Below are 26,740 nucleotides of genomic sequence, written 5' to 3' on the forward strand. Positions count from 1 at the left end.
CAGAGGCATAAAGACTCCCCACTGAGCAGGGAACCAAAGCAGGACTGGATCCCAGGACCCCAAGATCACGACCTGAGCTAAAGGCAGATGCTTAACTGAGTTACCCAGGTGCCCCTCCTTTGAACATATTTAAAGTAGTTTATTTGAGATTTTTTCCTACAAAGTCCAATACCTGGGCTTTTTCTGGACACTTTCTATTGGGTTAAAAAATATTTTTGAGGAGTCATACTTTGTTTCATAGCATGCCTCACTGTTTTTAGAAAACTGGATATATTGGTTATTATAATGTGTCTGGAAATTAGTTTCATTCTCTCTCCTTAGGGTCTGCGGTTTAGTGACATTTCTGAACTAGTCCTGTACAACTGCATCCCTTCCTATGTGAAGCCACTGCAGTTTCTGCTTGGTTGGCTTAGTGGTCAACTAATAACTGCATAATAATAAAGGCCTGGAACCCATAGAATATTGGCTTTTGCCAAGGGATTTTGAATGTGTGTTGAGGCATACCTACAGCACACCATCAGGCTTACAACTGTGTTAGTTTTCTTTCTGATTGTGCAGAGCCTCAAGGTCAGCCAGAGGTGATAGCTTAGGGCCTTCCTGAATATGCACACAATGCTATACATGTATATGGCCTTCTAGATTTCCATGTAGAGAGCTTTTCTAAGCCCTTAACGACACTTCATTCCCCAGTCTTCTCTCCCAAGCTTTTTCATCAAGATAGTGTTTGCCCCAACTGTTACTCCTCCTTGCAGCAGTAACTAAAATGTCCTCCTGTAAATATATTTTTTAAAGATTTTATTTATTTATTTGAAAGAGAGACAGTGAGAGAGCACGAGAGGGGAGAGGGCCAGAGGGAGAAGCAGACTCCCCATGGAGCAGGGAGCCCGAAGCCGGACTTGAGCCCTATACTCTGGGATCATGACCTGAGCCAAAGGCAGTCGCTTAACCAACTGAGCCACCCCAGGCACCCTCCCTGTAAATATTTCAACAAACACCATCAAAACTGAGTTTTGAGTCAGGTAATATAGATAAAGCCACTAGACAGTTCAAATTATGACAATTCGTTGTGAATAGAGTCCACTCTGCTCCCCAAGGTACCTAGAATGTGGGCTGTTATTTTCAGGCTGCAGCTAAACTGCAGTTAGAAAAGGTGATACTATTTCCACCCAGCTTTTTCTTGAGACACTTATTCTTGGAATGAGTGATAGTGAGGACAGTCACCATTCTGGGAGAATGCCCAGAACATACAGAAGGGCTATATGATTATGTTCAAGAAAAAGCCCAGCTAAAGTCCAAGCTGACAGCCAGTAGTAACCACCAGTCATATGAATTAATGAGTTTTTGGCACATTTGCCATTGAGCAGCCCTAGTTAACAGTTACTAGGAGAGGACTGAGTATTCCCCTACTGAGCCCTGCTCAAACTGCAGTTTCAAGGCTAAAAACAATGTTATGGTTTTATCATTTATTCAGTAAAAATTGTATATATTTAAGGTGTACAACTTGGTGTTTTGACATACATACACATAGTGACATGATTATTAGAGTCAAGTGAATTAACATACCCATGTCTACATATAGTTATTTTTTTTGTGGTCAGAGCACCTGAAATCTACATTCTGAGCAAATTTCCAGTATTTACTACAGTATTAAGAGCTATAGTTATCACCTTGTACATTAGCTTTCCAGACTTACTGATCCTATGGGACTACAATTTCATACCCTTTGACCAACATCTCCCCATTTTCCCCACTTGGTAAAGACCATTCTACTTTCCACTTCTATGTATCCAACCTTTTTTAGGATCCACATATAATAAGGTTATGCAGTGGTTTTCTTTCTGTGTCTGGCTTATTTCACTTGGCATAACGTCCTCCAGGTTCATCTATGTTGTTGCAGATGGCAGGATCTCCTTTTTAAGGTTAGATGATATTCCATTATATATACATATACATACAGTATTTTATAAACATATACAAATGTATATATTAATATATATACATACATATTAAGATCTGTTAAAAAACACAAAGCTGGTCTCAAATGACCCAGAAACAATGGATGAGAAGTGGCAAGAATAACACGCTGGTGGTTCTCTTCAGAGTCCACATCCTACTTGTGGCCAGGGGTGGGCCAGGGCAAAGCTGGCACAACCAGGCCCGAATGCTTGCTTGAAGACCCCCATTCACTCTCCTGCTATAGGATGGTGGAGGACCTGTGAACAGCAACACAGGTCAAAGTTACATTGTGGGTGGGAGACTCCAAAGCTGAGGAAGTTTTGCATGGTCACTGCAGAAAGACTGGCTAATACTCACCAGCATGTGACAGTTGTTGATCTTTTCTAAAGTTACCGTCCTCCAGATTCTTAAAAATGAAAAACACTGTTTGGTGTTACATTCCTTTGGAGCTAATAGAAAATGTCTGCTTAACTAGCTTGCAATCCTTGCAAACATGTAGCTTTCTCAAACCTTCCCCAAGTAAATGGAGAGTATTTTGGATTAAAAGTCCATATATTTGAGGCTACAGAGTTGACTACAGCATTTAAAAACTTTTTTTCTGGATTGTTTTTCTAGTTCCCTACTATTAGAAGCCATGGGATAGTTCAATGTGCTTTTTTATGTATTTTACAAATTTACCTTGTTTCCAATAGTTCATAGTTAATTATAAAGTTGAACAACACCCATGACCATTTCTGTAGGTCAAAAATGGCTGAATATCAGCAATTTCACATGGTTCCACCTAATTATACTGTGAATAAGAATTAGATAAATGGATCAGCACTTGGTAGAAACACCCAATTTACTTCTGTATTTCTACTTACCTTCTGATGCTTTCACCCTGGTCCACCCCAACTTAATATTTAATTTATCAAGATTTCCCTCATCTTTTCTTTATCCCATGAAACTTATTTCAATTTCTCCCAAAATACAACTTATAAATAATAGTTTCAGAAATATCATGCTACTACTATTTTTTTTTTCTTAATATCAGAGGAGAATAAAAATGTAATGTTAAGGCAAATGATCAGGAGGACTTCTGTATGTTATTTCATCTCTTCCTTGGGCACAGATTGTGATGTTGTGTTAGTGTGACTTCATATATTGACTAGAGTTTGCTTTCCTCTTCATCCTTCTTCCCATCCTCTTCTACTCTATCAGTGACATGTTATGTCAGCCCTTTCAGAACCAGCCAATGAACTGGATTCATTAGCCAACAGCAATGCAGAATAGCTCTGCTAACTCACAGTAATTAAGTAATTAATTGTTACTGTCGGGCAAGAATTCAATGAAAAAGTAAATCTGGAGAATGACCTTAGATGTGTGGTATATAAAACTCATTGACTTATTGAGGTATTCATCAACTATGATTATTATTTACATTAAACAATTAGCCAAAAAAAGAAAACAACCAATCTAACAACAAAAATTTTATTAGGGCCATGGTGATGACCTATTTGAGTTTAAATTCTCTTCCAGTGATAAAATAAAAATTTCATGTAATATAAATATGTGTGAGCATTTCTACACCCTGCCCAGCTTAAGTCAAATACTAATGGACTGGTCGTAATTCATTTTGACAGATTCCACAATGGCTCACCACAGAAAGCACCTATCACCTACTTATTGAATAAATACATATTAATTATTGGCAGGGGCTCTGAGACTGGACAGTTGACATTTCATGTTACCAGTGTTATTCAGTATTGTGTAATGGGGAGGATATCCATGTGAAAGTTCACTGTAAATAGCAATTTAAGTGTTATCCTGAATACTATCAGTTCAGAATGAATATTAACCATGCCAGGATTGGAATGACTGTGTTCTAAGAATCCATTTGCTTTCTCTCTGAAGGTTCAGGAGGATTTTTGCTAAATAGTTTTGTCTTTTAAATACAAAAAGCAGGAATTCTTAAGTAAATGTTAAAGCAACTAGATTTTCCAATTGTTTTGGAAACAATCCAATTGTTTTATGGTCAGGAACCCGAGGCATTTGGGAATTCTGGCACTGAGGAAGTTAATGCCATTCTGTTTTACAAAAAGTCTTTCACAGAGAGACTTAAGATACGAGATAAAATTTATGCTGGGGTTATAAAGGTATGTGAAGGTCTGAGAATGAAGTAAGGAGGTAGTGGCCATAAACTGTTATGTTAATATAATGGCTCTACTGTTTCCAAAAATAAGCAAATTGAGAAATTCTTGAACTGCAATGAAATGTGTTTCTAGCCAGGCTTTTAATGAAAGGTAAACACTGTTTCTCAGTGCATTAAGTCTTTTTAACACCAAAAATAATAAAATCCACCAAAAATACTATAAACCTGCCTCCAAATGATTTTTCTATTCTGAAGGCTGTGCTTACTGCTTCTAAGAACCAGTTCTGTTGACCTATAAGCATTTCGTTTGCTGTTTATAGCAGTGAGAACATACACAGGACTGGGTGATATTACTACAAAGACCAGTATCATGGGGGAATCTTCTGTTACATAATATAGTCTTCAGTAGGATTTAAAAATCACAGCTCTCAGTTGGAGAAGCCAGGTGTTTGTTAGGCATGCCTTTTATATTTCATTTGCCACAAGGTGGGAGTGAGAAGTTCTACTTCATAATGACAATGGTGGCTGTCACTGAATGACACAAAGTGAGGTTTCTGAACTTTGGTGTTTTACTGTATACCTGACATAGGACCACTCATGTGCAAGAGGCAACTGTGTACCTCTTCCCAACTTTGCTTCAGTGGTATCATTTTGGTAGCTTGCAACTGCATGGTGGGGGTTATTTACATCACAGAAATTGGCAAATGTCAAAAATCAGACACCTGCTTACCAACCCCACTTCCACTCCTCCACCCCCAAAACCACACACTCCTTGCCTGGAAAACCAGACAGTAAAACACTTACCAGCACACTACTGCACAGAACTAAATCTTGAACATATTCTTACACAAACTCTATTAATTTTATAGATACAAGAGAATGTGGCTTTTAACAGGCTGTTTGAATGAGGTTGAAAATTTTCAATCTAAAATGCTATCGGTATCTTCCTGGGTCTATACCAGCAAAAACAGACAGTTCAATCTTGGTCAGGCATCCTAGTTCTCAGAATTCCAGTTCCCCAGGTCCAAGCCCTCATTGTAATGTACCTGGTATTCATCTAATACCCTAGAGTTCTCAGAGCCTCTAAGAACAGCCTGAATCTTCTGGAAGTCAAACGCCATTTGATGAAAAACACTGACAGTGTGATAAAAATATTCCATTGATGCCAAATGTTTGTTTGAAAATTTTATCCAGGAAACGGCTGTTCCATTTTATGTATAACTGTATACATAAATCATAGATGCCAATGAGAATCGGACTCAATTCAAAACTATGTCAACTGACAACGCTAAAAATGAAGACTTCTTTGCTTTCCAAAAGCAGTTAGAACATTTCCAAAGAGTTTAATTAGCTCAGTACTGTCAATATGTTGATCCGTACATGTCTTTTTTTTAATTAAAAAAAAAAAAAACTTTTAAAAAAGATTTTGACAGAGAGAGCAAACGAGTGCATAAGCGTGCACACACAAGCAGGGGGAACAACAGGCAGAGGGAGAGGGAGAAGCAGGCTCCCTGCTGAGCAGAGATCCCAGATGTGGGACTTGATCCCAGAACCCTGGGATCATGACCTGGGCTGAAGGCAGTTGCTTAACCAACTGAGCCACCCAGACACACCCCACCCTATTTTTGTGGGTATGTATTTCCACGTTTCTCTCATGTTATTATTATTTTTTTTAAGATTTTATTTATTTGACAGACAGAGATCACAAGGCAGAGAGGCAAACAGAGAGAGAGAGGGGGAAGCAGGCTCCCTACTGAGCAGGGAGCCTGATGAGATGAGGGGCTTGATCCCAGGACCCTGGGACCATGACCTGAGCTGAAGGTAGAGGCTTTAACCCACTGAGCCAGAGAGGTGCCCCTCTCTCTCGTGTTATTAGGTGTTTGGGCTAAATACTCCCCAACTCAAAGACATTCTAATTCTTGTGTAATTATTCACATCTCTTATTGCAGGGCTACCTATGTATGTCACAGACAGACTAAAGTATCTTGAGTGATAGTAATGACTTTTAAAAGACTTCCATAGAATAAAATTCTCTCAGGAATGCACTTCAATTCACAATATTCTTTCTCATTCTTTGCCCAAATCCTTCACACTAAAGAGTATGCCCATTTCTTACTGTTTGAACTCAGGGGAGAAAGAATAGCTGGTCCACATCTTCCATATAATGGCCTTTAATAATCAGGTAGAGCATACATTCAAGACAGAAGCTTAGGATCTAGTATTATCGACTGGCTGAACAGGCTTGATTCTTAAAAAATATTAAAACTGCTATTATCCAGCCTATTGCTTTTATTTTTAAATGAGTTTATAAATTAAGATTTCTTCTCCCTATACTAATCTCAGCAGTTTTACAGGTTAGCAGGTCTACTTGACTGGACATCTGACAATCTCAACATTATGATGCTCTCTTGCAATCTTCATTCACTTCACTACCCTTCATGATAGTGACTCCACTATCATTTGTCTCCATAATTATTCAGGTCAATTCTTGAAACTTGAGAAAATGTTATCATGACCTGAGCCAAAGGCAGATGCTTAATCAACTGAACCAACCAGGTGCCCCAATTAACTGGAATTTAAAAAAACAAAAACAAAAAAAAACCCAAAAAACTTTTTTATAAGTTTAAACTGATAAGAGATGGAAGAAGTATTCATAAATGCTAATGCTAATTTTCATATAAAGTGTTAATTAGAAAGTAGAGTGAAGGGTACCTGGGTGGTGCAGTTAAACTACCGACTCTTGGTTTCAGCTCAGGTCGTGATCTCAGGGTCATGGGTTCAGGCTCACATCAGACTCTACATGTACCAAAGATGTACTGAAAGGAAAAAATACTTTTCATTTAGACAAATCATACTGTTCCTTCAGAAGTGTAAGATACTTCTAAAGTAATACAGAGTAAAAAAAGCCAGGCAGAGCCTGTCTTAGAAACAGGAAATACTGGATATGATTGCCTTTACTCTGGAACATGCCTGAAATCAGAGTTTAAGGTATAAACTAAAACATCAGCACTCCAGAGACATTTCTCTTGAGTAAAGCTCATCTGAAGGTTGTGATAGAGAACAGAAACTAATTTTTGGAACTCTGCCCACACTCTTCTGTTTGGAAAGTCAGACTGTCTAGTCACAAACAGTTTAGTTCTCTTTTACTTCTGTATTTTAATCACATAAAGAATGAATTTTTAAATTTAAAGCACATCTAATTTGCTTCTCAACTGAAGCTGAAATTTATAATATTTCTTGAAATTGTGACTGTGACAATGCAAACAAGACCAGTAAACGTTTACGGGCCTCCCCAGAAGACAATTTATAGAATATAAAATTAGGGTCATAGTCAGCCTTTGTTATGAGAAGAGGATGTGCTCATGTTTAAGCAAATTTGGTGCATCCCACTGGGTTATGTCATTCAGTGAGATGTGCTCCCTGAGTCAGGGGCCAGATGGCGGATGCAGAAGTCTTTTGCTAGAATACATCTCTATAGAGAATGATGTCGCATTGGACTTGGTGACCAGGCTGACACTGAATGCAACTCAGTCACGGTATTTAAATCACATTAAGACTCTCTTTTATTTATGGCTCTCCTTGTGATTTTGTTTGGCTTTATGTCTAACTGTTAGCCTCCATGTGGCAATATGACAGGCTTATCAGTTCTGCCTTTTCTTTGTCAAAATGAACTCTTTCTGAAGTACAGAGGTTCTGGAAAAAAAGTTTTGTTATATAAACTTATTCTAATTAAGCATAAATTTAATTATAAAAGGATACTTATTCAATATGTTTTTTCATATTCTTGATCCTATTCAGTCTATTTTATTAGCGTTAGCACAGACACCTGCTGTTGTAATTACAGAATTTTAGAGGCAGAAGGACAAGAGATCATATTGGCCACTTCCTACCAATAGAGAAACTAAAGTCAATATGAATTCAGTCTTATGTTTGGCTAAAGGAACAACCCAGACCTAAAAATCAAGTTACAATACTTGCTTTAGTATTCTTTCCACTACTTCCAACTTCCTCCCCCAATAGCCACTAAACTTCAAAATGCTTTTATCAACATCATCCCCGTCCTTGTCCACCTCATCCCCACTTTCCTTTTTTTTTTTTTTTTTAAAAACCATGGAAAAAGGTCTCCTATCTGTGAAATTTTCTTCTTTCTATGATCAGGGGGAAAAAGTTGTATTTATTCAATTAAAAAAAGTCAACTAAAGTTGTATTTGTCATTTGGGTATTTCTGACAGTACCAGAGAAAGCAGTAATGTGAAAATTGATGGCAAGGACAGAGCAAACAGAGGTACTACTGAATCAGAAGTCCTCTTCCCTCCTGTATGAATTTTAACACCGTTTTGTTTTTTTCCCTAAATCCACATAAAGAAACAAAGACTTTTGTTCTTTTTCCCTGAAGTTTGGCTCTTTGCATACCCATTGGGTTGAGTCTGAAACTGCTCTAAACTGAAATCTGAGTCCTAATACTCTCTAGTGCTAGTTCTACTCTCTGATTTCTGCTTGCAGAAATTAGACTCTGACTTGCTCAGCCTTGTCAAACCTCTCATGTTCTCTACAGCTCCTGCTCAATACATAATCCCTCTGGAGTATGGCATACTATAAATATGATTTTGTCCTCATGGCACACTATTGGCATTAACCTGAAGGACTTGCTGTAAGGATTAGTGTTTACACTGAACACACATAAAAGGCCTTTTCCAGCAGCAGGAAGTGGCAACATCCAACACAGGTACAACTGGATACATCACAGCAAAACCCTGGGTTTTTAGATTGTTAAACTTATATTCCTCATCTTCACAATCCTTGATAATATTGCTTTTCTTTAAACCATCTATATGAAAATAGTTTATTCACAAGAAGTAATTAGATCCAAGTCCTAAGGCAGATAGATGTCTAATAAAAGGGATCAACTCATCCAAAAGCATGTAGGATTTCAAACTCTTAAGCTAAATCTCTATCAAATTAAATATATTTTTTTAGAACTGAAGAGATAACTGGCTCAGATATCAGTCTTAAAGGGCCAATGGAATTTGTTCATCAAGTTTAGGCTGGTTTGGCAAAATTATTCAGCTTTAGGTTTTCTGAGAAATAAAACCTCCACAATCAAAAGTAATCACTTGGGTAATGTTTAGAACTTCATTGTGCCATGGTTGTTTATAGGTCAGCTCTTTTATATTCTCTTTTAGTGGTTTCATATTAGCAAACAGATTAGATCATTCACTGTGAGTAAAATTTTAACATTTTTGCAAGCTGAATATAATTAAAACATGTGGCTATGGGAAGGCAGAATTATATACGATTATATACACTACAATGGGGTAGACAGGGTGGGTGTGAGGGACAACAACATAGCTAGGAAAAGCTTGATTGCTCTTTACAGTGAGAGATTTAAAATATATAAAGATTAACTTCCAAAAAGGAACCAAAAAAACCAACCACTCTTCTTCAGGATGGTTGGTGACTCTACAACCTCTTTCAACCAGAAAACAAAAAAGCCAATCATAGAAATCCCTTCTCTTTGCCAGCAGTTGTTTAGGAAAGGGCACATGCCCCTGCCAATGAGAATGAGGTTAGTCAGCTAGAATGATGTTAGGCAGTTAGCTGATGTTTTCTTGTTCTTAAAACTTAAAAACTGATTTTGAGGATTTACTACCTGAAATTTTCTGTATCAGTAGTTACTTTAAAAATATATTAAATGTTTAACTGAATTTCTCTTTTCCTAAAGATGATAAAAATAAAGAAGTGACAAATTAATAATGGATTAATTGAGTAAGAAGTTTTCTAGGAATATTAGACTAGGTTTTAAAGATAACTCTCCAATTGATGAGTTTAAAATCATGTTATTAGTTTTTTTTCCCTACTCTTTGATAAATAGTGCAAAGTCCCTGATTTTTTTTTTTTTTTTTTAAATGCCATCTATTGACACCACAGATTCCAAAGCAGCAACTGCAGAGGACAATTCAACAAAAAAAACCTGTTTATTATTAATCTGATTCAGCTCAGGGATTTTTTTTTTTCCTTAACTAGAGATCAGGATCAGAAAAGTCTTTCCTATAAAACTTCTTTACCCTGGACCCTAATCTGGCCCCTATTTGGCACACTATGAAATGAGCTTCTACTAAACAGAGAGGCAGCCTTGAACCCCTTACCAATGAACTGACAGGAGAAGTAAGAGGGAAATGCAAAGCACAAGGAAACCAAAAAGACTAAAGTTAAAAGGTTACATGGGAGAAAAAGAGTCCTTCACTTAGAAGAAATAATTTTTTTAAAAAAAAGATTTTGTTTATTTATTTGACAGACAGAGATCACAAGTAGCAGAGAGGCAGGCAGAGAGAGAGAGAGAGAGAGAGAGAGAGAGGAGGAAGCAGGCTCCCTGCTGAGCAGAGAGCCCGATGTGGGGCTCTATCCCAGGACCCTGAGATCATGACCTGAGCCGAAAGCAGAGGCTTTAAACCACTGAGCCACCTAGGCACCCCGAAGAAATCATTTTTAATTAAAGATTTTTGTTTGTTTGACAGAGAGAGTGAGAGAGCACAAGTAGGTGGAGTGGCAAAGGGAAAGAAGCAGACTCCCCACTGAGCAGAGAGCTGGATGGGGAAGTTCAATCCCAAGGATCCTGAAATCATGACCTGAGTTGTAGGCAGATACTTAACTAACAGGCACCTGGGTGCCCAGAAGAAATCAATTTTAACCTTCAGGTTACATGAAAAGCTCCACCGTACAACACCATGGCTTTGCAAACAGAACCTGTTACACTACTGCTCCTGAGGAATGACGATTGGGGTAGGGTATGCTCACTCTTGGAACCTGGAGTATGCTGCTAATGTGTCTGAGAAATGAGATTTAGAACACTTCGCTTTGGGCTAGCATGGGCTCTGATGACAGACTGCCTGGATTTTAATTCCAGCTTCACTATTTGCCAATGAGTAGCTAGGAAAATAAGTTCTTCATGTCTTTTTCTCATTGTAAAAATTGGTATTTTTTTACTTCATTTAATTGTTATGAGAATAAAATAAGATTATTATATATAAAGTATTTGGAACAATGCCTGGCACGTTGCAAGTGCTTAATAAAATGTTATTTACTGTTATCTGTTATCATGATCATTATATACAAAGCTTTGACAGAAGTTTTGCTTTAAGAAGGAAAAATAGCAATGGATGGTAGCTGGAAAGGATAGAGGAGGCCAAAAGTCTTTACTAAAAACAATTTTTTTAACATGGGAGAAAAGCTAAGTGTGGAGAGCTGGGTTAGCTGGGGTTGAGATTTTCTCAACAGAGTACACAAAGTGACAGAGGCACAAGGGATAAGTGATTACAACAGCGTGGTCTTGATGAAGGACTAATGGATATAATTTCCATAAGGGAGCAAGTGAGAGTAAGGAGGCTTGAAGAGGCTAAGTCAATAAAAAACGATATTAAGGTCACTGGACTGTAGGCCCTGGTGGGGTTCAAGAATTACTGAAATCAGGGTATAACAGAAAGTAAAACTGGAATGCGAGAAATGGTAATTCAGAATAGGAATACTAGAACCGAGAAAAAAGATGGTGCTGTAATTATAAATACACATAAGGTTCAGGACATCATTATCAGAGAACTGAAATGGAGTGAAGGATAAATTTGTTAGAAAAATCTTATCATCATGTATGCCTTACAACGGCATAGAGGCCCTATATGACCCAGCTCTGTTATTTCTCTGACTTTACCTCCTCCCTTGTCCCTGGCTTTTTGCTCCAGCCATTATGAAGGTCTTGCTGTTCCTTCAGCACACCAGACATGCTCCGCTTGCAGAATCTGCACTTGTTCCTTCAGCCCATTATACTTCTCCCCAAGATAATTATGTAACTTACTCCCTCACCTTCTTTGGCAGCTTTCTCTAATGTTACGTTCTCATAGACACTGAAATCTTCAAGATTTAGAACACAGATAGTGTTGCAGAGACAGACCAGGAGCTAAAAATCTTTGAGGCTGTGGTGTCCGGGGGAACCACTGGATGGCTACAACGGGCCTGAGGAGTGAGCCGTCTGATAGGACAAGCTTCAAAACTGAGAGTTTTAGGGAGGACAGAGGGAGGAGTCCAGAAGAGGCAATGAAGAACAAATAGGATCAGACCTTTCTTTCCTTTGAAAAGTTAAATAAAATATGGAATTTATTAAGGATACTGGTAGATCTTTTTTTTTTTTTTTTTTTAAAAAGATTTCATTCATCCATTTGACAGAGAGAGAGATCACAAGCAGGCGGAGAGTCAGGCAGAGAGAGAGAGAGAGAAGCAGGCTCCTGCCAAGCAAAGAGCCGGATGTGGGGCTCGATCCCAGGACACTGAGATCATGACCTGAGCCGAAGGCAGCGGCCCAATCCACTGAGCCACCCAGGCGCCCCAGATACTGGTAGATCTTACATAAAGTTAGCCCTAACTTAATTCATTTACCATTAACTGTACACAATACATTTTAATGCATGTGTTTTTAGGCAATTCAGAGGATCATCCAGAAAATGGGTCATGAAAATAAAGTAAAATTTACTGTTGTGCCTGTATTACCATTTAGAACCCTGTGATTATAGCAGTAATTATGTGAGGAATTAACTTCCTTTTAAACTGTGTGGGTCCCAAACCACACATTAGACTACCTACTCTACTAGAGTTCCCAATCATCAATTCAAACAGCCACGTTAGCTTCAGACTTAAGGACATTTGCCTTCTATGTCAAAATAGGAAACAGAGCAGTAGCAGATATCTAACAGTGAAAATAGACCTTTAAAGTTATATATAAGAGAATATAAGTCTCTCCATCTTCTCAGTGAATGGCCTTAAGTCCTTATTGTATTGGCCTTCTGGGTGAGGTCTCATAAGCTTTATCTATAATATTTGGAACTCAAAGGGCTTAAATATACTATGTAAAATGATAGCAGGAGTCTTGGTAAACCACATTCACACATTTTTCACCCTTGGTAAATGTTTTGGTTCTGAAATGGCATCAAAATACAAGTTTCAAATTAGTAGCTTGGTTACTTTGAAGAGAGAAAAATGGGCAACAATAAATGTCACCTGAAAACAAAAAAACTGAAAAGCAAAATTTAATATTTAAATCACAGGGTAAATAATTTACTCATTTTAATCATGTGCTGAGGCGACTGGCTGGTTTAGTTGGTAGAGCATGCAACTCTTGATCTCGGGGGGGCTTTTGGGTTCATGTTGTATGCTGGGTATAGAGATTAGAGATTACTTAAAAAAATAAAATCTTAAAAAAGAAATCTGTATTTTAGACTAACTTCTAAAAAAATAAAATACTTTCATTTCTTATTTTGTTCTGTGCATCTTTATAAAATATGTATCTAGTGACTGCAGTGAGTAGGAAGCACTCTTCTGATATTCTGAAAGGACTGACTTATACGTAGAAAAAAAGAGTTGAGGCAGATAAAAAGAACATTGTTTTGAACATAAATACCATGTGCTGTAACATGATTTCATAATGGTTTAAGAAAATAATATACTACTCCAATTATATGAACTTTTCTCCTATTAATCAAAAAAGGGCTTTCATGTAAATTACATGTCTTATAGACTGTGCAACACACTGAAGTTTACCAGTGACTACAAAATCACTGCAGAAGTGATCTTGGTGAACTGGGAAAGTTATACATTCACAATAATTTATGGATTAGTTTCTGAAGTTTGGGTCAAGATCCCTAAAAACTGACACAAAGAAAAAATGTGAAAGTCTTTAACAGTGTTGGGAAAGAAGAGAGTGTATTTTGATTAATAAGAAACTATGAGATGACAAATGGAATCTGCCTCAAAAAGGAAATTCAAACCCACCCACTGTACTTCAATACACAGGGCTTTATGTATTCTTCACATAGACTGTAAAAAGATGTGTACTAAAGGACAGAGATTTGGGGCACCTTAGTGGCTCAGTCACTTGATCATCTGACTCTTGGTTTCGGCTAAAGTCATGATCTCAAGGTCGTGGGCTCTGTGCTCAGCATGAAGTCTGCTTGGAATTCTCTCTCCCTTTCCTTATATCCCTTCCCCCACCACTTATACCATCTCTCTAAATAAATAAAACAATTTAATAAATATGGAAGCCAAACTTGGGAGGGTTGAAAAATACACATTGCTGAATAGGAAGAAGGTAAATCATGCTAAGGTTCTTGTGATGGTGGAGGAAAAGACACAGATATTCATTATAGTAGTAGCTAATTAAAAATTAATAGCTGTTAAAAGTTTTAGGGGTGAGGAAATTATGGGATAGGTGTGATTTTAACAATTTCCTTTTCCTCTACTCTCAACACTATTACACTTTAAGTTTTTTTCTAAGCCAGATGACTATTGAGACTTAGAGGTAAACTGGTGTAAATGTGAGACATGGGGCTCTCTTGCAGTCCTGAGAGAAAAGGGAACTGATACAGAACTTTCTTCTCCATGTGTTGAAGCTCAAGGGTTAGGACTAGAAGATGGTGGGTCCTAGAAAGAGCTTGGTAATCAGAGCTACCTGGCCCCTATGTAAGCACATTATATCCTTTTCAAGCCCAAAAGAAACTGAATGGGTAGACTGAATCCTCCCTGCTCCGGAGATGGAGAGATTATAGAGTGCAGAGAGACATCGGGAATATCCTTCAGGTACCTCAGACTGCCACTTCACATTTCATTACTTGGAAGTCTGTTAATAAAAAGGATATCCCCATACCCAACAAACAGATCTGAACCCACTGAGCTGAAAAAGAAAAACAATCTACTTAAGGCAGCCCAGCAACCAGAGAGGAAATCAGCAAAATAATCAAAACATATACTCAGTAAAACAGAAATACTAGAGAACATGAAAACATAAATGAAAATAAATCACAGCACATAAGGAGATTCAAGTGCAGTGCATACACACATACGTGCGCATGCACACACACGTTTCTGAAAGCTTAGTAACGTATTTTTGAAACAAAATTTTATTTTATTTTGTAACAAAATTTAAATGAATTTAAGAGGAGCTCATTCACTATAAGTGCAAAAAATATTTCAAAGTACAAGGCAAACATACATAAATGAGAATCATGAGGGTGTAGATTTGAAAAATAAGGAAATACAAAATGCAGAATAATAAAATAATAAAAATAATAGAAATTCTGGAAGGAGAAAAACAAAAGCAAATGGGAAAGATAAAACTATTTAAAAGATAATAGCAGAGGGGCGCCTGGGTGGCTCAGTGGGTTAAGCCGCTGCCTTCGGCTCAGGTCATGATCTCAGGGTCCTGGGATCGAGTCCCGCATCGGACTCTCTGCTCAGCGGAGAGCCTGCTTCCCTCTCTCACTCTCTGCCTGCCTCCCCGTCTACTTGTGATTTCTCTCTGTTAAATTTAAAAAAAAAAAAAAAAGATAATAGCAGAAAATTTTACCTGAGTTACAGAAAGCTTAGATTCTGCTAAGTTGCAGGTTGCACTGGTGAGAAAAGCACACATTTAGGCATGCTTGGCAAAATTCTAGAATTCTAAGGATAAAAAGACAATCTTATAAATATCCAGGTAGAAAAAGCAAGTTACTTAAAGGAAAAAACTCAGATTGGCAATGAAATAGCACATCTACGCACCCTGAGACAACCAGCATCTACCCATTCTGAGAGAAGAGGACTGCCTCTGAAGAGCCTTTAGTCAGTGAACTTATTATTCTCCTTTCCGAGCAAAAGTAAAAAATAAGCTAAGAAGAGACCACAAGATGGAATAAGAGAAATGGAAACACTGGTTAGCCACGTAAAATTAAACAAATGAATAAGGCCAGACATCTCACTGTTATGAAAATAGGGAATTAAAACTTTTGAAGCACAATAGCAAGGCACTAATATCACTCTAAATATCTCACTCTGAGAGAACAGTAAAGAAGGTAAGCATATTCTAAAGAGGGACAGGGAATTTTGCTCTGCCAGTTATCAGAATATAGCCTAAAAAACCTCCTGTAATAGAACAAATATGTTTAGTATAGACTTAGAAAAGAGACAAAACCAAAACAACACACACAAAAACAGCTGAACAGAACAGAGATTCCAGGTGCAGATCCCAGGTTACCTGAGATTTAATATGTGACAAAAGTAGTTCAATTCTGTTGGACTAAGAACAGTATAAAAAATTGGGTGTTGTATAGCTATCTTTCCATTATGGAAGGAGAGAGAAACAGACACCTACATTACACCATAAGCAAAAGCAAATTTCAAATGGATTAAAGACTGTGGTTTTTTTTTTGTTTTGTTTTGTTTAAAGATTTCATTTATTTATTTCACAGACAGACCACAAGTAGGCAGAAAGGCAGGCAGAGAGAGGGGAAGGGAAGCAGGCTCCCCGCTGAGAAGAGAGCCCGATTTGGGGCTCGACCCCAGGACCCTGGGATCATGACCTGAGCCGAAGGCAGGTGGGCTTTAACCCACTGCGCCACCCAGGTATTCCAAAGACTTAGTTTATTTTTATTTATTTTAATTTTTTAAAAGATTTATTTATTTATTTATTTGGCAGACAGAGATCACAAGTAGGCAGAGAGGCAGGCGGGGTGGGGGGGCAGGAAGCAGGCTCCCCACCGAGCAGAGAGCCCGATGTGGGGCACGATCCCAGAACACCGGTATCATGACCTCAGCTGAAGGCAGATGCTTAACCCACTGAGTCACCCAGGTGCCCTACAAAGACTTAGTTTAAGTTAAAGTGTTAATCCATTCTGATTGCTATTAAAAAAAAAAACACCACAAACTGGGTAGCTTATAAACAAAAAAGAAACATTTATTGCTCATAGGTCTGGAGGCTAGAAGTCCAAGATCAGGATGCTAGCATGGTCAGACTGTAGTGAGCCCTCTTAAAAGTCACAGATGTCTCATGTGGTGGAAAGGGCTAGAAATCTTTTTTTAAAAGCACTAATCTTATTCATGAGGGCTCTACTCTCATGACCTTATCAGCCCCAAAGGCCCCATCTATTCACACCATCACCTTTGGTGGTTAGGATTTCAACATAAGAATTTGGTGGTGGGGATGGGTGGGGGTGGGGAAAACGACACAAAAAAGAGACCACAGTAAAGCCTTAATTTGAAAAAGTATATATATTCCAAGAGAATCTAGAAACTGTATTAAATGAAAGAGGCATTTTTCTTTGTCCTATAAGACCTCACTACAAATATATATATATATAATATACTTACATATTATATATATGTATTTAACAAAGAATACTCAAATTCAATAAAAGATAGGAAAAGAAACATTAAGAAAATACAATACATAGAAAGTATAAGATAATATGGACAGAATAAGCATAAACATATACATAAGCACAAAAATATGAGTGGTTATATTAACCTATTCACCGCAAACTGGGCTGTATGTCGTTGAAAAAAGGAAAACCTAAAATAAAACGACATTAGAAAAGAGGTGCAAAAAAGCATATCAGGTAAAGAATAAAAATTAAAAATGGGGCTTCTTGGGGGTGTTTCTATTGCATCCAAGTAGATTCAACAGTCATCATGAACCTTCATATATTCAAGAACAGTAACTGGAAATAGAGAAAAAGCCAAATTGGAGGATGAAGAGAAAGAGACATAGTAGCAATCATACTGGGATCCTAACTACTGGGATCCCATAACTTTCACAGAACTTGGCAGGTGAAGTACATGACACAGGAGTAGGATATAATTTAAATGGCATTGTTTAAATCCTGAATGTACATATACATACACAGACACACATCCTGTGTACCTATATATACACACATATAACACTTGGCATGTTTTTAATATATGACTTGTATCACAAATATATCTACATATATATAATTCTGTACCCCAAAACTCAGAGATTATACACTGTTTTCTTACATGAGATATCACCAAGAAGTAACTATATATCTTAGGCTACACAGAAAATTTCAACAAATTCCCCAAAGGTAAAAACTGGCTAAAAAAGAAACTGAAATGGAAACATAAGATAATAAATAACGATGATAGTTCTATATATTTAAACCCATGAGATATGATCAATTTTGATATGCTTCTGAAAACATACAGGCTTATGTACGGTTTTTAGAAACCAAAAGGTTGAACGAAAATAAGACTTAAGTTGTGGAAGGTAGAAAAATAGAGGTGATGAAAAAAATACCAAGTATAAGTTCTTGAAAAGACTAACAAAAACAGATAAAAACTTCAGGAAGTTTAATTAAGGAAAAAAAGCCAAGCTTGTAGTAAATACTAGTAATGTGAGCAAACAATTGACAGATGTGGAGATTAAACAACTTGTAGAAGAATACTATGTATAAGTTATTCCAAAATTTTAGAAAATCTAGAAAAAACAGGTATTCTTCTAGGAAAAAATATAACTAAACTTGCTTCAGAGAGGGGAAAAAATTAACCAATGATTATAAAAGAAATAGTAAAAGCAATCAAAAGATTTATCTTTCAAAGGTATTAGGCTCATGAGTTTATGGATGAGTACTCTCAAATCTTTAAGAAAGCAAAACTGCCTATGTTAAGAGAATTCTTTCAGAGCATAGGCACATACATTTAAACTTCCCATCTCATTTTATGAGGTCAGCATAACTTGGGTACCAAATCCAGACAAATACAGCAGAAGAAAAAAGTAAAATCCAGTATCAATAACAGACATCAAAAAATACTTTAATGAAATAGAAGCAAATTAAGTTCACAGTATGAAGCAAAGCAAAGACTAAGGACACATTTAAGGATGGTTCAATGTGGAAAAGTCTGTTAATTTTTTTTTGCTAAACCAACGGATTAAAAAAGAAAAATCATATGCAAATCTCAACAGAAGCTGAAGACACGTGTGTTAACACTGAGAGTCCATTTTTTATTTAAAAGAAAGTAAAAAATTCTTATCCAATAAGAAATAAACCCTTTTTATTTATTTTTATTTTTAAAGGTTTTATTTCTTTATTTGACAGACAGAGAGTACCAGTAAGCAGAGAGACAGGCAGAGAGAGAGGAAGGGAAGCAGTCTCCCCGCTGAGCAGAGAGCCCAACATGGGACTTGATCCCAGAACCCTGAGATCATGAGCCGAAGGCAGCAGCTTAACCCACTGAGCCACCCAGGCGCCCCAGAAATAAGCCCTTTTTAACTCAATAAACTGTGCCTACAGGTAACTTCCAGTGAATTATATTTAATGATGCAACAAAAGTATCTCCATTACAATCAGAAGCAAGACCGTAATGTAATCTATCACTACTAATATTCAATATCATACTGGAGATCCTTGATAATGTAAGAACACAAGAAAAAGACTAAGGATAAATACTGGGAAGGAAGAGAAAATGTCACAATTTGCAGATGATATGATTGTCTACAGAAATGTCAAAAGATTAAGTGAAAAAATATTAGAATAAAATTATGAGTTCAGCAATGTGAGAGTATATAAATGACTGCTACAGAGAGAATCAGTACTTTCCCTTTACATCAGCAATATTCAACTAAAATTTCTGAGAAGAATCCACTCACAATAGCAGCAAAAGCTAAAATATATGGAAACAAATTTTAAATGTGCAATTCTTTATGAAGAAAACTGCAAGACTTTCATGTAAGATATGAAGATAAATGAAAAAAATAGGCCATAATCCTAAAAATACCAAATTCCTTAAAAAGACCCATATTTTCCTCTTCTCCACAAATTACTTCATAAATTCAGTATAGTTCTAAGCAAAATCTCAGAGTTCAAATGGAATTTGACAAACTAATTTTAAAAATACAGATCTGGAAGAGCAAAACAGTTAATACTACATGATTTCACTCCTATGTGGAACTTAAGAAACAAAACAAACAAGGAAAGGGGAAAACAACCCCAGAGATATAAGTAAACCAAGAAATAGACTTGTAACTATAGAGAACTGATGGTTACAAGATGAGAGGGGAGTGGGTGGATGGATTACATTGGTGATAGGGATTAAGGAGAGCACTTGTAAAGAGTACTGAATGTTGTATGGAAGTACTGAATCACTATAACTATATAACTATACCACTATAACTCTAACACCTGTAACTAATATAACACTGTATGTTAACTAACTAGAACTTAAATAAAAACTTTTTTAAAAAGCCAAATTTTTTTTGATGGCTGCATAGTATTCCATTGTACCACATCTTCTTTATCCAGTCATCTGTTGATGGACATCTTATTCACTTAATCATTAAGTGAATACTGACTGGATGTACACTATCAGAATTATTTTTTTAAAAAAATTTTGTTTTTTCAGGGGTGCCTGGGTGGCTCAGAGGATTGGGCCTCTGCCTTCGGCTCAGGTCATGATCTCACGGTCCTGGGATCGAGTCCCACATCGGGCTCTCTGCTCAGCAGGGAGCCTGCTTCCTCCTCTCTCTCTCTGCCTGCCTCTCTACCTGCTTGTGATCTCTGTCTGTCAAATAAATAAATAAAATCTTTAAAAAAAAATTTTGTTATTTATTTGAGAGAGAGGGAGAGGAAGAGTGCTCATGAGCATGGGGAGAAGCAAAGGGAGAGGGACAATCAGACCCTATGCTGAGTACAGAGTACAGAGCCCAAGGCAGGGCCCCATCCCACCACCCTAAAATCATGACCTGAGCTGAAACTGAGAGAGTTGGACATTTTAACCCAATCAGTCACCCAGGTGTCCCTAGAACTCTCATAGGAAAACAGAACTGAAAAACACACACAAAATCCCCTCTGCCAGAAATTTATATAAGGACTTCTGATTCGGATAATAGTAGACTACCTAATTTCAATAACTTCTCTCACTGAGGTCAACTAAAAAGATTGGATTAATAAAAACAAAAACATCACATAAGCAATAAAAATATAACACAAGAGTAAAAAATTAACCAGTCACACTCTAAGGGAAGACAAGAAACCCTATGGGACCACCTAATAAAGCCTTTTATTTTTACCCAGAGGGCATATACTATCTGGTAGAAATAGCTATGAAACCTTAAGTTGCAATTTCGGTGGCTGCATGGAGCTAATAGAACTAACTATATTCACAGCGTAAAAGGTGAACCAGAGGTATATGAACTTTTCCATGATCTAGCTCTTACAGAGCCTGACTTTGCGTCATCAAGTAGACTAGGAAAATAAAAATCTGGAATTTGGGTTTAACATGTTCTAAACTGGTAGAACTCTTACTCATTTGGCAGAAGTAAATGAAAATCCTATGGGAAAAGATACTATCCTAGGCTTCAAAATAGTTCTACAATAGTTTCCAAATATAATGTCGAAAAACAACGTACTATTAAACATCTAGGCAAATAAAACAAGATACCATGAACAAGAAGTAGGAAAAGCAACTATCAATAAGCCCAGACCCACAATTATTTGGAATTTTGAGAAGGAGAATATATAAATAACTATGTAGACCATATTTAAGGAAGTAACAGTCAAACAGCCTACGAGAAACAATAAAAAGCATATCTGAAAAAGAACCAACAGAAATTCTAGATCTGAAAAATATACAACCAAAATTAAGACTTCAGTAAATGGGGTTAGTAACTGAGAAAATGAGTAAACTAGAAGTTGGGTCAAAAGAAATTAACTGAAATCTAGCATCAACAGACAGAAAACTGAGAAGAAGTGGTTAAAAAAAACAACAACAACAACAAAAAATAAACCCTAGAGGACACAGTGAGAAGAATTTAACATACATTTAGTTCCAAAAGAAAGAGAATGAGGCAGAAGAAATAGCTGTGAGACAACGGCTAGGAAATTTCCAACGCCCAGCAGAGATCCCAAACTTGACAACAGTAAAAAAATAAATTCCCACCCATATAGCAAAACTTTAGAAAACTAGAGATAAAATTAAGTAAATATATGAAAAGTAATCGGGAAATACAGAACAGCTTATTTTAAAACGATTAACAGCTGAACTTACAAGAGTAATGAGACAACTGGTGGCTGAGGGCCCTTACAGGTTCAGGATGGGAGCTGATCATCAGAAAAACTAATGCATGATTAGAGGACTGCAACTTCTAGCACCCCTCCCCACCATCCCTACTTTGGCCCCACTAACACCACAGGGAGGGGGAAAAAAGCTTGAGATTGAGTTAACCACCAATGTCCAGTGATTTAATCAATCGTGCCTGTGTAATAAAACTTCCATAATAACGTCTAAGCAACGGGGGTTCAAAGAGCTTCCAGGCTGGTAAACACACCAAGATGCTGGGAGGGTAGTGCACTCTGAGAGGGCAAGAAGCTCCATGCCACCTTCTTCCCTGCATACCTTGCATCTCTTTCCATTTGTCTGTTCCTGAGTTATGTCCTTTATTTATTTTGAAGATTTTATTCATTTATCCATTTGAGAAAGGGAGGGGGAGCAAAAGGAGAGAAGGAAAAGCAGACTCTGCGCTTAGCACAGAGCCTGGTATGGGGCTCGATTACAGGACCCTGAGATTATGACCTGAGCCAAAATCAAGACTTGGACACTCAACTGACTAAGCCACCCAGGTGCCTTCTGAGTTATGTCCTTTATAATGAACTGTGAAAGTCAAATGTTTTCCCTGAGTTCTGTAGGCTCTCTTGAGAAATTATTGAGTTTGAAGAGGGTGTTGTGGGAACCCTCGATTTATAGCCAGTTGGTCAGAAGTACAAGTGATTCAATACTTGTAACTGGCATCTGAAGTGTGGGGACTGAGCTCTTTAACCTAACGAGTCTGCTGTTAACTCTAGGTAGTTAATGTTAGAATTGAATCCAATTCCTGGATACCCAGATGGCACCTGGAGAATGAGAAAATTTGCTGTTGGTATTGGAAAAAGCCCCAGATCTAGTATTCAAAGGTTAGTCTACACACTGCACCACTCAAATTTGAAACTGGGAAAGCAGAATACATTATATTACATACAATCACAGGTACACCTAAACGATAGGACAAGAGAAAGAAATATAACAAGCTATTACAAGTAAATGTCTTTGAGTGATTATACCAAGGTAATGTCGCCATTTTTCACTTTTTCGTTTTCATAATATTTCCAAAATGAGCATATATTAAACTTTCTTAGGAAAAAAAATCAAAGCTATCTTTAAGACTAATAGGTTTTAACTATACAGTTCTTGATTTCATATGCATGTCCACAAGAAAAATCTATTAAATTACTACTGAAAAACTATCATTTCCTTAACCCATAATTAAATGTGAACTCCAAAATAGAGATATTCGCTACACCAACATTCTAATATATTCTAAAGAAGCATAGTAGAAAATATTACTTTTAGAGAAGTTAACCTTTTTGTTTTAATGCTGTTAAATAAATCGATACTTTAAATTAGATTTTTTTTAAAAAAGAAAAAACTCTAATACTGTAAAAGCTCAAATATTTTAGATAAACAAAAGAATTAAAAGAAAATTAGGCAACAGTCAATACTGAATCATGCCATATTCTGATGCCATGTAATTTGAGACAATTTAATTTCTTTTCTAGTGCAAACCAAACGAAAATAAGTCTTAATTCTCTAGTTGTCAACTAAAAGATAAACTTGGCTTCCAAAAGAATTAAAATTTTGAAACCCAAATATCTTTACCATGAAAAGTTTTTTACTTTACTTTCTAGGAATCCCTCTAAGTTTACTGTTTTTAATCTGAATTATTCCATAAACTTCTTCTCACATACAGAAAAAGAAATTCTTGTTTTAAATAGCTTAACATAAAAAATTTAATATAGATTTGCTTATAAAATCTGTGATCAAACTACCTATTCTACCTGTATTCTTACATCTTGATCGTCTGCTTAATAAAAATCACAGAATTATAAAGATTAGAGCTGAAAGGGGTTATAGTGATTGCTAGTCTTTCCCTCCCAAAACTGTAATTTTTAAAAAATTTCTGAACTCTACCTGCTATGTAAATAATTCTTCCAATTTAAAAAATATATTCATTTATAACTATGAATGAAACATGCTCTGTAGGAGACAACTAGTATATACAGACTTTGTATAATTTTAGTTTGAAGTAAAGAAATCTGAAATCTTAATTAGTTTCATATTTATAGAGAAATACAGTTTGCATTAGGCATTTCAAAATATAAAAGTAACTTAGAAGCACTTTTCCCTTATCTAGTACCCCAGAGATCCGGAGACCCTTGGTTAGTAAAAGTGATCCATCTAATCCAACTTCCTAATTTCCTATATAAGGTATACAAATAAAGTAACCTGCTAAGTATAAACAATTTAAATAAAATAAAACACAACCTCAAGTGGACTATTTCCACCAGTGATAAAAATAAGAAATGCTTCACAATATAGACATTATAATTTTCTTTAAGTCTTTTTTATTTAGAGATTTTTCTGGTAAGGAGATATACCATAGGAAAGCAATTTCACTGGCAGTGAGGTATGTATATACTCTACCAAAATACTCCTTATTTTAACTGTTTTTAACTTTATTTACATATGAAGAAAATTATCAATGCATATCCTTATTTCAACTATAGTATTAGCCATACTACATGAAATAAAATGAAATGGTGCTTGCATACAAAAACTGTTATTTGTAAAGGAATCTGACTGCAGATTAAAAGAAATATTTTGTTTTTGGAAAGAGTTTAAAAGAATCACAATTTATCATGACCAAGACATCTGCACCATATTTTCCATTCCTCACAGCACATTTATTTCAGTAATTCCGTTATGTCGATTCTTAGCATGAGCATAGTGTTACACGATTTTCGTACATATAATCACATCCAAAACAAGTTCTAAAATTTAAATTGTAAACATTCTCATCATATGTAGAAATATTTCAATTGGTGTATTAAGTTTTGCTAACTGATCAAATTTGGAATATAAATGAGAAAGCCTATTCTAAGTTGTGTAGTGAGCATTGTTTATTAATTACATTTCTACAATGTTAAATAAAGTAAGAGGCAAACCTGTCCTGTAAGCATGTCAAAGTTTAGGTAAAACATTAAAAAGAAACAAATCTGTTAACAAAAGGATGTCTTGCAATAAAGAACATTAGATTTTTTAAATCTATTATGATACAAAAATGTAAAGGGTAAATAGCATCTTTGTTGACAAAGTAGGAGGTAGCATGGATGCACCACTTTATTGTCTGAGAAATGCAACTGGAGTAAAGAATATTTCCTTACCACAAATAATTTCCAGGACTATGTACATATTTCTTTTAGAAATACTTGTTTAAACAAATCTCCCTCCACTTTTTAGTATAAAAAAAACCGTTCCATGTGATTTTAAAAAAACACTTACACATCTAGATAGAATAGTACTCTGCCCTATTTGAGTGAACAGTCTCAAACTATGAAGTACATGATATTTAATGCCCTAAGTTGAGTAAATTTAGTTTAGCAGTTCCTGGTATTATACAAAACACTAAATACATACAAACAAAATATAATATCTTATTTTTCAATGCAAGTCTTGTGGGGAATAAACAGAACCTTGATTCCAGTAACACTGAAGAAAATGTAATTTTCCAATTAAGTCTGTCTTTAAGTTATCCATGTGTAACAGTTTACTAATGACTGCTTACATGTACTGATCTTTCATTGAGTGAACACAGTTAACTGACAAAACTTAGTAAATCTTAAAAACACATCCTCCATCCTATATAAAATATATAGACTACTTACTGTTTGAAGTACTCAGTTTGCTCTGATGTCACTGTAATTCACTTTTCCCCATTTTCCTGCTTTAGTATTTATAAATGGATAATTTAACGTGGCTTTAAAAAAAAAGACAAAGAATTTCAAATTTACATCCAATTTAAATTTGCTATTTAAAAGGTTTCCTTGTTCTATGAAGCTGCTTCTGCCATTAGTAGAGAAAATGAAGTTTCTGTAATGGAGGCAGGCTTTTTAAGTAGTGACGTGACTTCCACCATGCCAGCTCCAGTCCGTGGAAGATTAGCGTTTACAATGTGTCGTTGTAAGTGCTTAATCCAGTCTTCCTGAACAGACAATGGTCCACGAAAGACTAGGCCACAAAACCTATAGAAGAAGTTGATAACAGTTCTCTTAACGTGACCAATTCCCTTTATTTAAAGCCAATTCACATAAAATCCATATACATAAGAAGTAGGCTTCACTATATCTTGGAGATATTATCACAAACTGTACTACTTAACAAAAGTTATTAAATACATATAAAGTCAAAATTATTTAATACAATATAAAACTTCCAATTCATATGCTTAACAGCTATATTACCTGTAGTAATATTTGTAGAGGTAGAACCATTATTATTAAATTAAAATTAATTAAAACATCTTAATACCTATACAACTCAATACATTTAAAACAACTATAATACCAAAATGTACCATTCTTTTCAAATGACCCTTCCCCAACTCAGAATTCTTTAAACTGCATGAGGATGAGTAAAGAAAAAGGTGGGAATAAGTTTGTATAGCTATACTTATGGGAATAAGTTTGTATAGCTACACTTAGAAGTATGAGTGGAGAGAAATGAATTCCCAAGAAGTAGAAACGCAAGACAAATTAAAAAAAAAAAAAAATCAAACCAAATCAAAGTACATAAATACGAAAGCAAAGCAAATAAATAAAACACCACAACAAAAAAAGCTCCTTTCATAAATCACAGTATCATCAAAGTTCTGATAGAATATAAAAAATTTATTCATCCGTTGTGAAATACAGTGTATTATGAGCTAAGTAAGATTTTAAGCCCGTCTTCAAAACTTCATTTATAACTTGATAG

At 36.1% G+C, this 26,740-nt stretch overlaps 1 protein-coding gene across 12 annotated transcripts in view; it reads right to left on the minus strand.

Annotated features, from left to right (window-relative positions):
• Positions 1–1,448: 1,448 nt before the first annotated feature.
• The window catches only part of ZNF644 (zinc finger protein 644), a 130,227-nt gene continuing 104,935 nt past the window's right edge, over positions 1,449–26,740 (minus strand). For 10 of the 12 annotated variants that reach the window (XM_044238660.1, XM_044238661.1, XM_044238657.1 and 7 more), the window contains one exon: positions 24,307–26,010. In XM_044238660.1, the coding sequence (XP_044094595.1) occupies positions 25,818–26,010 (193 nt within the window). In that variant the 3' untranslated portion in view covers positions 24,307–25,817. Of the gene's footprint in view, positions 2,214–6,661; positions 6,904–24,306; positions 26,011–26,740 lie in introns of those variants that run through there. The other 2 variants (XR_006383195.1, XR_006383196.1) reach the window with 2 other exon arrangements.

The sequence above is a fragment of the Neovison vison genome, chromosome 2, assembly GCF_020171115.1.
Source record: "Neovison vison isolate M4711 chromosome 2, ASM_NN_V1, whole genome shotgun sequence".
In the NCBI taxonomy this organism is placed as follows: Eukaryota; Metazoa; Chordata; class Mammalia; order Carnivora; family Mustelidae; genus Neogale; species Neogale vison.